Raw genomic sequence first — 12,611 nt, 5'->3', positions numbered from 1 at the left:
TATACTATGTGGTGCTGTCGTTAAAATCCAAGTTTAGGCAGGAAACAAATGTTTGCTCCCTGCTGAAGGCGTATGTTTAAGTGGAGTGGAAAAGAGATGTGGTTTGATTGTGTCCTCGTGCACACGTGGTCAGGATGAAGTGAGCGACTGTGTGGCACCTCAGCTCAGCCGAGTCTGCCAGGCCGCTCCCTTAATGGCAATTTATTGCTTCCTGAATCCTGAAAATGGGAGGCCGAGGACAACAGAATTCCAGCCGCTGTTTTCTACCTCCTTCCCTGTCCAAATGCCCGAGGGTCCTAAACCCTCACTAAATCTCTCCGCCTTTCTAGCCTCTCGTCCTCTCAGGCGTAGCGTTTGTTGTGAGCTTTCAGGGGTCTGATTCATGGGTACTTGAAGTGACTTATGTCTGAGAAAGGTTTACCATGCTGGAAACCTTTGGACCCAGATACTATAAATGTAGGTTGAACTGTATTGATGTGTTAGGTGAGAGCGTTAGAGTGCTGAGAAATTAATGATCTGGCTGCATTATGTTTGTGGACCGTGAAATGACCGAAGAATGAGATCAAAATGAACATATATATGTGAGAAAGGCTCAAAAAAAAGAAAAGAAACACGTCCAAAAACATCAAGAGTGTTTTCTTACAGCACATTTTAATAACACAGACAAACATAAAAATAATCCACAATACTGACGCAATGTTGTTCTTTCCACAGACTTTTTTTTCCATGCTGTTGTTTCCAGAAATTCTTATTAACATATTTACATTCACATAGATATTGACATAGATTCACATAAAAAATAACAAACAGCAAAATGGCTGTGTACGCATTTAAGGCATACCGCTTCAGCACATCACTGTAATTTGGTATGAACCCCTCCCCTTGTTGATATAGTGCACATTAGACATGAAATCATTTTACAGAACAGAATTTTACACATTAAATGCATATTTTGTGTTTCTCTTGAGCTAGCCTTGTCCAGTGTAATAGCTTGTTTTTCCACCAAAAGCTGGTTAGAGGATTTTATATCACTGGACTTCGGTTATGAAAGGCTGTTGTCGTCGGTTTTGTGAACATTGCTGATTATATACAGGTGAATCTCTTGTTTTACTTCACACCATGAAGTGGCCTCTTGTTGTCTTCTTTCATGTAATAGTACATGAAAACATCAGCAGAGAGCACTGAACCACTTGACGACAACAAAACTCACAACCGCTTTGGCAACACTGCTGCAATTCCACCCCAATATATATTTTTTTAAATAATGCTCTGTTAAAGGTCAAATACAGTCCAATTATTTAAATTTTGAAAAAAAAAATATTGCATGGCTACTGAAATGAAATATATGCTGTTTTACAAAATAATGCCTTAATTTCTTATTTACACAGGTTTCCTAAAAGCCTGCATCTCCTCACAGAAGTAAAATCTCAGAATTGGCTAAAATGTGAATGTGCTTTCAGCACTCGTCTGAACTGTGAAACCCGCTCAGGTAGCCGTAGCTTTGTGTTACTTCTGTATGTGCACACATTATCTGTACATATATTAAATTCTCAGTCGCTCCACTATGCTACATATAGTTGCTTTTTATTTGGTTTTCAGTGCTTGCAGCATCACACTTTCCAGATCATTCCCTTTCCTGTATCAGTGCAAAATATTTTTTTCAACATTTTCGTTTTGTGAGGACTTTTTTCTAATAATCTCCTTCATAACAGTAACACTGAGGATGACCCCAGAACAGGGGTAGTCGGCAAAACATCACTTTCCCACGGCCAGACATTTTCTGAACAAAAAGGTGCCTAAAAGTGTATCATCACTGGGACACCAACTAATAGGCAGTAAGCTTCCCATAGAACTCTTAATAAAGTTTCCTGAGTTTCTAAGCAGTGACTCTCAACAGCCTGAATTAATGACTTAGTTTAATTAATCCCGAATGGAAAGCATTTCAATTGATTTTCTCTGAACCTGCATAACAGCATCACTGTGTCTAAAAATAGTCCGATGCCAAATGCTTATAATCTTCATTTCGCCAACGTCCCCAATGTCACTACATCGCCTGGTTCTTTCTGACCCAATGACTGCATATTGCACTGAAATGGAGTTGGGAAAAGTCCATTTCACTCCTCAGTCCTTTGGGAAGACGATATCCGTTGGTGGCACCATGGCTGCGCAGGCCAACAGTCGCACACGTGGCTTCTTCCGAAACATGGAACAGGGCTGAGTTTGGGCCTGGCTTTCAGTACGGCCTCGACTCTGAGCGGTAGACAAGCTGCTGCAGAGCTTTGACCTCAGTCTACAGGCAGTTCACAGGGTATCTGCTGGGCTGCTTTGGCTATAGTGTAAGCCTGCTGGAAGTCCTTGTAGCGGGGAGCACAGCCCAACCAGGCCTCTCCAAAGTGGACCCGGCCAGTGAAAAGAAAGCTGCCGGGCCCCGGTTTGACGCCACACTGCAGCAGAGTCCTGATCTCACCCCGCTTGGCCAGGCGACTGTTGCTGGTGAACAGGGCGTACTTCTGACGAAACACCCGAGTCGCGCTGACCTTGATCACCGCTGCTCGCAGGTTCTCGTCCTCCACCACTGATCGAATGTTACCTCGCACAACTGTGGGTAAACAAGACATTCAGGTTAATTTCTATGATTGTTTTACAATGCATCACCTTAATTTTGTGTCATTTTGTTGATTTATAATGTTTCACTGCATTTTTGTTATCTTGCACAGTCTATTTTCATAGAAGTGTGGTTCTTTTTGGGTACTAACTGATGGTAAAAGCCGTACGAACACCCAAGGTTGTTCACTAATCCGTCTAACTTTTGTTGCCATCTGAATTTCTCCTCAGTGCCATTACAGCTCAATCAGAGGCCTGCAGATTAGTCCACTGCTCCTTCTCGAGGGAGGAGATGTTGGGATTAGTCCACTATGGGGGAGGGGGGTGCAGAAAGATGCTGTTTCACCTTTAACCTTTGCACTTTTGAGAGGAGAGGATTTGGCGGCCCTGGGGGTGCTCTGACTTTAAAGCGATTCGACACAAACGATTTGTAGATCCTGACAAGAAATTATAATGTTCTGCAGACTTACTGCCAGGACTTGTTACCATTTGGCGGTCTGCTTTAATTTGTTAATCTCAGCTCAATTGGGGGTGGGGTTTAGAGTGACAATAACATTTCATTTCTTGTTTTCTGAGCTTTTATGTTATTTATGTTATGTTATTTCAGATAACTTACCAAAGTCACTGGTGCAAACAGCCATCAAAATCTCAGTGTTGTTGCAGGGTCTGCAGGCATCTGGAGAGACGACAGGAGGAGGAAAAAGAAAGAGAAGAGAGGGAGAGTCAGTTGGTGACCTCACACAACACTCCAAACTGCTAGAAAACACCTATATGCTAATACTTATACTGAGCCTCTGGAAATCAAAGGCCGCATTTCTAGATCACATGCACAGGAATGTGAGATGTAAATCCAGACCTAAAACTCTGTGCAAAGATGAGCAACAAAGGAGATACCAACCACTGCGCTGTAACAGACAGCTGCTACTTTTACAGTTGGCACAGGAGGACCAGTGGAGCTTTAAGGTGTGAGACTCTTCCACCCCAGACAATTTAAAGGCCGATTGAAACTTCCCCCCTAAAGCCTTTCAGGGTGTCTACAGTCACACCTCATCAAAGCCTGCCAGACTGAGGCCAGGGAGAGGGGGTGGGGGGTGGGGGACTTCAAAGATTTTTGCAGGGAGCAAAAGAGACTTTTTAAAAACTGAAAACAATAAAATCCCATAAAGATGCATTGCACTTTACTAGAATGTGAAGCAGGATTTGCAGATGGCTACAAATCGTCTCCGTCTGCCTGCACTGACTGAACTGTGGATAGAAAAAAAAAAAAAAGTCTTGGCATTTTTTAAAGTTCTCCTTGTGGTTCTTTGGAGGCCCCTTGCCCACCCCACACACATTCTCCTCCTTAGTAAAAACCTCTTGATAAATGAGATTCCTTCCTCTCTAGTCCACAGCAAACCCCCTTCAAAACCTAATCAGTGTGTGTGTGTGTGTGGGAGAGAGAGATGTGGGTGGAGGGGGGGAGGCGTATACTCCTACAGACAAGTCTCCCCACAGAGAGGCAGCTCCACAAAAGAGAAGAGCATCTCAGCTGGGCAGAGGCCTCCCTGTCGCCTAGGCGACGGCAGTAATCCCAGAATACTCATGCGGCACCCATTCAAAGGGCTCTGGACTCTGGAGAAAGCCCCACATACTGTGCTTTTGTCCCCCTCCTCCCCGCTCCACGACTCCCCCTTCTCCTACTCCAAACCAGCACGCCTCTGGGGAAAGTTTGGCCACTTCCTCCTCTCTGCACTCTGCATGGGCCGTGGAAAGTCCAGGCAGCCCACAGAGGCCTGTTCTGAATTATGAATCATCTGCAGGGAGGTTTTCATGGTGTATAATATCATTGCTGGTGGGTTAAAACCTTGCATTTCCCAAACCTTTCAGAAAGGAGGAAAAAAGGACTTTGACCACAGTTTGGCGTTTCTCAAAACTTTTCTTGTAACAAAAGAAACAAGGAAGAAACTCTTAGTTTTCAGGTGTTCCCATAGCAACAGACGCACGGATTATTGTTTCAAGGTTTCGAGTGTTTGTTGCATGGAGATAAAACAGGCCGATTGTTCTTCTGCACTTCCTCTGTTCACTAATTTATAAATGAAAATCAAAGTAGAAATAACATTGGATGTCCTCACATCTGACCTCAAGCAGCCACACTGAAACCAACATGGCTGACTCGTGCCTCACTGACTCACCTTCACTGCTGATGGGGTTTGAGTCCAGCGACAGGCGAGCAGTCCAGTCCCCCCTCAGCTCATAGCGGAAGGTGGCGATCCTCCTGCTGATGTCCTGATGAGGTGTAGCTTGCAGGAAGAGGGCCACCCTCTCCCCAGGTAGGCGGCTGAAGCAGCGAACCCTGGGTGGGGGAGAGGACTCCAGGCGGTCCCCTACCAGGAGCTCCAGAACCCCATCTCTCTCCAGGTACAGCTGGGCTCCGTGGAACTGCTCCGAGGGCTTAACGCAGGCCGTGATGAGGCCCGAGCTGCTGCCGCCGGGCCCCACCGCCACAGAGGGCAGGCGGGGTGAGAGGGTGAGGCGCAGGGCTCCTTTGGGATACAGCCATTCCAGCGTGCCCTCAGAGCAGTGGAGGGAGATCTGCTCCACGCTGCCCTGCTGCTGGGACAAGCCACTGTGAGGAGGGAGAAAAGGGAGGAAGACATGGTTAGATAAAGGTTTCTCTCATAATTTTACATTTAGGAGTTTGGATCTTATCTCAACATTGATGCTTTCCTGCAGCAGCTGCACTGATTCACTGCAGGACGGATACATTAAGTGTGAGCCCTGCAAACAGCAACTTAAACTGAATTTTTAAGAAATCTTTATCTTTAATTTTTTTTAAATCCAGAATTCAAATAGCTTTAGTAGATGATGCCATATCCAGAGAAGGCGCCGCCTACTGGCAGCAGGGGCCAATCATTGAATCTTTGGAGCCAACTTTATTTAACAGTACTGCAAGTCCTGTGCATTTAATATCAATTTCCACAATGTTTATCTATAATGACACAACCCTTCAACAACTGCATGCACAGCACGTTTTTCCTCCAAGTTTCAGGGTTAATCCGCAGGTCTCCTGTCTGTCTTGACCCCCCATGCCTCCTGCAGACAGCCCGCAGGCGCAATCGCAGCGGAGCACTAGAAACATTTTAATTGCGCCCTAATGGCAAGTCTCGACATGTCGCATCCAAACAAACATTGTTCTTTACCAGCAGACAATGGCTCTAAAAAAAAAAAAAAAAAAAACCCAAGAGCCACCTGTATTGTCTCCGAGCGGCATTTTGAACAATCTTTTCATTCATTCATTCATTCACACACAGATAAAATAGGAAATACTTGCCTGCCTCTCCAGCTGCACTGGTCTTCAGAATAGTTTGAAAAAGTCACGTCAAAAATGGCAAAAAGTAAAATCCACATTGCGTTAATCCAAACCCCGAAAGCAGACATCTTCAACAGCGGCTGATGCAACAAAAATGATAATAAAAAATCTTATTCCAAAGCGGTGATGTCCTAACCCTCTATAAAACCAATCTGTTTCTATGTCTGATCACCTCCATAGTCTGTATCCTCTTACCCTGATGTGTAAGATCAGAGGACACTGCTGAGTCTCTCCTGAACCTCTCCGGGCTGCAGTGCGTGGACTCACTCAGAGCTCTGAAGTTATCCCCCTCAGAGAAACTTCACTGGCCAATCAGAGGCCGAGAAGAGAAACTTTAAACCACTCACACAGCGGAGGGGGAGGGACGTGTGACCCGCAGAGTCAGTAACTGTGTGCACGAATAAACCAAGCTTCAGTCCACTGTTGTCTTTGACATGTCTGCATAGAAAATACTAATTGGCTAATTAAAACTCACTGGTGAGTGAGGTTTAATTTCAGGGACCTGCAGTTTATCTGTTCCTTTGATTTTTTTTAATTTCTTTTGCGTTTACTCACATTTGCTTTATTTTATTGTTAAATGGAATGATTTTAATACTTGACTTTATGAATTGGTTTTAATTTGCTGCCTGGTGTGAAGCACTTTGTAACTTGAAAAGTGCTCCAATTAAATAAAGTTTATTATTATCATTATTATTTAAAGACCCCCCTTCCAATATACTTTAAGACTCAAAAAATAAACTAAAAATACTGTGATTAAAAGAAGACTAAAATTACTCTGCACTGAATAATAATTTGTGCCCGAAAATGGCTTTTAGGCAATAGAATTTAATAAGCTAATTATAAATTATTAAAACTACACACCCCCTCCCTCCCATGAAAACTCCAGATTTAATGAGTATACAAATATCACTCTTTTCAAGTGTGATGATTTCAACTACTAGACACGAGGTGTCTCCTATTTCACTATGCAGGCCGTTCTCAGTGTGAGTGCACTGAGGCTTTAAGTTTCCACAGCACACCTATCTAAGCTGCATTGTCTGAGTTGCATCTGGATTTGTTTCCAAACAAGTTGTGATGTCACAAACTTGTCCTTGTGCACACACACACACGTGTTAAACCCGAGATTTAGAATGAGCACAGAGAAACTTTCCCTCTTCTAGTATCAAACTCTCACTTTTGTGAAGCTTAAATATCAAAGTGACTCAGTATTTTGAGTGGAGGGTGCCTTTAAACACACCATTATAATGCTTTATGATGCTGAGTTTTATAGCAGAGAAATCTTGGTTTTTAAAATATTCTACAACTATTCTTTCATACCTAGTTTCTGTTTAAGTCATGGTTTTAACTTGTTAACTTAAACACAGAAAAAAATCATTTTTTAACATCCCGAATTCACATAACTTGCATATGAAAACCCTTTTTATGGATTTGATCAGTTGCTGATTTTACGTGGGCTTCATTCTGAGTCATCTGATTTTTAGAGCAGCGCTGAAATAGGCAACAGAGGAGACATAAAGCATTGGTCACAGTTCAATAATGCTAACCTGATTTTCAGAGCCACCATATATGATGGTGATGATGATGAAGATTTTGTCTCCTCTGGTTGCCATGCCCTCTGCCCTCTTCCCTGCTGGGCTTCTCTTTCATGTGGTGGTATTTATAACCAAATCAAATATTCTTTTGTGCTGAAACTGACATCCATCCCTCCGAGCCAGTGACTTTTGGTGTACGTGTTTTTGCGTGCGTGTGTGTATGCGTGATGAAAGTCTAGGCTGCTCTGATGGAGTTATGACAAGAGCTCAGACCAGCACAAAGGCACATGTGCAGAAATCCAGCTGCTTTATTGTCTGCGGCAGGACGGAGCTTTGTCTTCTGCAGGGCAGTTCAAAGCAGCAGAGTTTAAAGAGCAGAGCGACAGGGGGGTGACCCAGTCAAAGACAAATGAATGAATTAGTGCCTAAACTTAGTTATGGACTTCACAAATAAGTCCTAGCATCCACGTGTGCACAGTGTATTTAGATACGTCAGATTTACACACTTTGTCAAACATATCAGTGTGTGTGTGTGTGTATTCATACACGCGTCCTTTAAAAACAATAGCTTACACACACACATACACACTCTGTGACCCTGGTATAACCTCAACTACAGTCTTATCCAGCCAGGATCATATTCAATGCTTTCATGTGCCTGTATAATGTACTGCTACGCGCATGAGGATCTAAAACTCATTTGATGCGGTTATCAATTGTTTTATTGTATGAAACATGAAAGTTACTGTGGGTTTTCATCACCAAAATAGACATGGAGTATGAGAAGGACAGAAAAAAAACCCCACTTAATTTAGTTTAATAGTTTGACATTCTAGGAAATACAGATTTAGTTTTTACCTTTTGGACTGAACCAGGCGGTCATGTAATTGTTTCCTGGGCTGTGGCTTCATATTTAAAGGAATTTTTGGAAATACATTTATTCACTTTCTTACCTAAAGTAAACATTAATACCATCCTCATGTACAACCAGCCGCCACTTAGTTCAGCATAAAGACCTGAAACGGGGCGAAAAAGTTAGCCTGGCTCTGTCTGAAGGTAACAAAATATAACATCACTTCTAAAGCTCAAAAGTTATCTTGTTATATCTTGTTTGTTTAATCTGTACAAGAACCATCAGACTTTACAACCAAGCCTGCTCCCAGTAGACCAACATGAAGAAAAAACAAAAAAGTGCAATATTTTCTATATATTTTTTTATATTTTTATAACTCAATCATGTGCAATAGCCTTTTCTCTCATTCATCATGCAAATGACACTGTTTGTATATACTGTGTATTTATATTTTTCCTTTTTTTTAATATCTTTTATATTATTTTTTTTATATTCCTATATATTTTTATACTTTTATCCAGTATGTGTGTATGTGTGAACTGTGAATTTCCCCACTGTGGGATAAATAAAGGCTAATCTATCTAATCTATCTATCTATCTACCAACATGCAAAAATTGTCTTTTTCCGTCATGCTATGTACTGGACTTCTTGGTTGGGACCAGTTGCCAGGCAACCAGCTGAGACTTTAGGACAGAGATGGCAAATAGTCAAAGCTAATGGACCAGATCTGGCCTCCAACAACAAATGCTGAAGTTTTCCAATTTTTTAATGTTGTTTAAAAAAGATAAAAAGATACCAATGTAATTACAAGACTCATGTAAATCCCACATCCAATAATAACTATTGGTCTACAAAGTTACTGGTCCCAAACATTGTTTGTCCTCTCTATGATTTATTTATAATAGAGCCATTTCATCTATGTATCGAGCATACAATAATCATTGAGTTTATGTGGTATTACTAGAATCCTTCATGCACCTGAAATCAACATGTTGTTGTCACAGGTCCTTTGTGTTACACTGCACATCAGACTGAATCACAAACTATACATCTTTGTGCAGAGCTGCAATCAAACAGAGTCTAAGTTACCATTAAAGGCCAGTCTGAGTGTGTGAACCGTCAGACTTGGTTGTTTCCATTCTGCATCCTGAACAATGCCATCTTTGACTGTATTGAAACACTGTCTGGTTGTCCTCGTACTCTGACCACTGAACCAGATTCCCGTCGAGTTTTAGCTCACTGCATTGTCGCCGGCCTGCCAATGAGAGCGTCTTCAAACAGTGCTGCCGTGCGCGTACGAGAGTTTGCATGCATGTGTCAGTGCTGTGTGTATTTAAATGGTATACTGTATTCCTCTATGTGTGTGTGTGTGTGTGTGTGTGTGTGTGTGTGTGTACGCAAACACAGGGAGGGTGTAGTGACAGTGTGGTGTTACTGGCATTTATGGGACACTGACACTGTGTGCACCTTTCCTCTCACTGTTCTCGCTGCCTCTGACACAAAGACACTCTTTTCAAACATGATGTATCTTCAATTGAATGTAATACAGATTAATGACTCATTTTTCTTTGTAACACAGCAAAGGCCCAACATGGCTGACATGTAGAAACCCGCTCATGTAGCAGGATCAAATAAAAGGCAGTGAACACAACCTTTACATGAGATGTGCTGCACCAGGGAGAAGGCTGATGGGGTCTACAGGTTGTATATTATTCTGGAAAGCTTAATTTAGCAGCTGCATGCTTTCTAATATGTCCCAGCTAAAACACCGGTGGACGACCCGGTCTGAGTTGAGAAGTTGAGATGTCCCCGTTCCCAGACTTTTCTGCAGCTTCCCATGGCACCTCGCTGCTAATCCGGTTGATCTGACATCGCTGCTGTTTGTTTTCCTGCACAGAGTCATCTATCTGCTGGTAATGAGATCTAAGACCCTGTCAGGATACTCAGCCTATGTTCAGGGTGGCAGAAAATATGCCCTTCCTGCCACAGGATCGTGCTGCGTCTTATCGTTTTGCCTTGTTAGTTTGAGGTAGATCATGGAAAATAATGTCTAAATCGCTGTGGAATCACATATGTTTTTTTAAAATTCATTTTAGGGTTAAATAAGCAAAACCTAAATATCAAAAATGCAGAACACACATACCTTAACACACACATCTGGTCAAGTGCTTCTTCTCAAGCTGAAAACAGGGTAAAAATAAATTACATTCTCTACTTGGATTATTTCTGTTTGAAAATCCAAGTAAATACACACTCACTTAAGCTTTTTTTTCATTTTATCTACAATTACAGATGGTTCACAAAGCTGTGACCATTAAAATCAGGTATATTTTATACAATAAATCCAATTTTTCAGTCACTTCCCTGTTAAATAGTTACATATAGTGTATGTAGCTGTAGAGAAGAGGCTGTTTGAACAACCCCCATACCATACACTGGAGATTTGTGTTGTGATGAGTCAGTGAGAGCAGCGTAGTTGGCTTTTTCCCAGCTCTCCATGCAGGTGAGGGGCTCCTGCTCTGCGGTCACAGTCGAATGGCGCCTAGAGGCTGTGAGAAGAACCAACGCTAGAAGCTCGGAAAAACTCGTGCTGATATTTACCCTCGCAGCCCCCATGGGAGCCGTATGTGAAAACTGACACCTGCTCTCTCATTGCACTTTCTCAAGATCCTGATTGTGTATGTGTTTGTTTGTATGACAGTAAATTTCTCTTTGTGCCTCTCATCTCGGTTTATGTGACTGTGTGTGTGTGTGTGTGTGTGTGTGTGTTAGTGTAAAGCCCAGTGGGAAACTGAATACAAGAGGGCCCTATACCAGATAAACAGTGTCAGAGAAGGTTGATAGCAAACGCAGCTGGAAACGTGCAGAGACACCCTGAGAATGCTCTCTAATGCTTCTCTAAACATGTAATAGATCACTTAGCTCCACTGTCACAGTACTCTCATACGGCCCTTGTGTGCTTTAATCTTCTCCGTTGGGATCTTGCATGACTTTCGCATTGACATACGGCCCACGTGTTGTTATATTTGGAGGAATTATCTCATGGTTTAGTCAGAATGACACAAATCACGAGAGATTTGTTTGTGGCAGCTGGGATCAAGTCTCAGTTTACACATTTTCTGCTGTAATCTTTCTCAGCTCTCTCCTCCTTCTGTCTCTGTCTGATGACATACGTGCACACATGGGCTTGTTTTAGTTTATTGAACTTGGTCCATACCGTTCACTGATGTCATCTGCGTTTGTGATTCTTTGTGACAAATTCATGTTTTAAAAATGCTTTGAAGATGTTCGTTTAAATCTTCTTTATGGCCCTACTCATTGGCAAATTTGCTTGTTGCTTTCAGCAGCTCCAAATATAACCTAATTATGGTGTGTGGGGTCAGAGGCCACAGCTGGGTGCCCTGGAGACTTTTCATTAGCAAAATGGAGGGAAGAGGCTGCAGGTGCTTAAAATGGACCTCTCTATCTTTGTTGCCTAAATTCAAGAAGTTCTTTATAACTCTTGAATTTGAGGGTTTTTGGGCTGTTTATTTTCCAATCTGTTTTCCCTGTTGATAGAGAAACTTGTTATTTGTGCATTACTCATTGTTTTAAATCAACATTGTGACATTTAACAAAACAGAATTACCAATACTTATGAAATCACACTTCTTCTCCGCCATGTTTAACATTCAACAAAATAAAAGAATCATTTTATAAAATGATGCTGCATTGTTAGATAGATTATACTGAAATTGAAAGGATCTCAACCCCAACTCCTGCAGCCCCAAAATGAAAATTAGACAGTTATGCATCTGATTAACGATCCTTTAATAAAATATGTAGCAGAGGCCAGCTTTTGCATTTGGCTGTTAATATTTCCGTACTTTTATTTGAGTAAGATTACAAATGCACGACTTTTACTTGTACAGTAATTGAGTGCTTTTTTTTTCTTCTTCCAGCACCGACACCGTTGTGATTCCACCCCGCTTATTTAACAATGTAGCCTGAAGTGCTGATAAAGACAGCAGAGAAGTCAAGCTGCCAGTTCCTCTCACTGCAGTATCTTTGCCAGCTTGCCTCTCCAGATGCATCTGCAGACATTCATTCATTTATCATTTATTTCCAACCTTTAAGTTAAAATAATGGTCATGGTAAGGTCAAGAGATCCATTTCCGTAGTTTATGGACCTTACAGCTCTTCTAAACTGTTTTCCTCTCAAATTACTGTTGTGGTGAAATGAAAAAGGGATTATACTTAAAGCCTAATTATTATTGTATCTGTGTATCTTGA

At 41.9% G+C, this 12,611-nt stretch overlaps 1 protein-coding gene across 1 annotated transcript; it reads right to left on the bottom strand.

The window, feature by feature from the left end:
* Positions 1-668: 668 nt before the first annotated feature.
* metrn (meteorin, glial cell differentiation regulator) lies at positions 669-6,021 on the bottom strand. The gene is made up of 4 exons (XM_070852014.1): positions 5,915-6,021; positions 4,776-5,209; positions 3,221-3,280; positions 669-2,599 (listed from the first exon to the last, which is right to left on the bottom strand). The coding sequence occupies exons 1-4, from the start codon at positions 6,019-6,021 to the stop codon at positions 2,286-2,288; spliced, it is 915 nt and encodes a 304-aa protein (XP_070708115.1). The 3' UTR covers positions 669-2,285.
* Positions 6,022-12,611: the final 6,590 nt, after the last annotated feature.

This window comes from Pempheris klunzingeri, chromosome 20 (assembly GCF_042242105.1).
Source record: "Pempheris klunzingeri isolate RE-2024b chromosome 20, fPemKlu1.hap1, whole genome shotgun sequence".
Taxonomy (NCBI): Eukaryota; Metazoa; Chordata; class Actinopteri; order Acropomatiformes; family Pempheridae; genus Pempheris; species Pempheris klunzingeri.
This window is presented reverse-complemented; position numbering and strand designations above follow the sequence as displayed.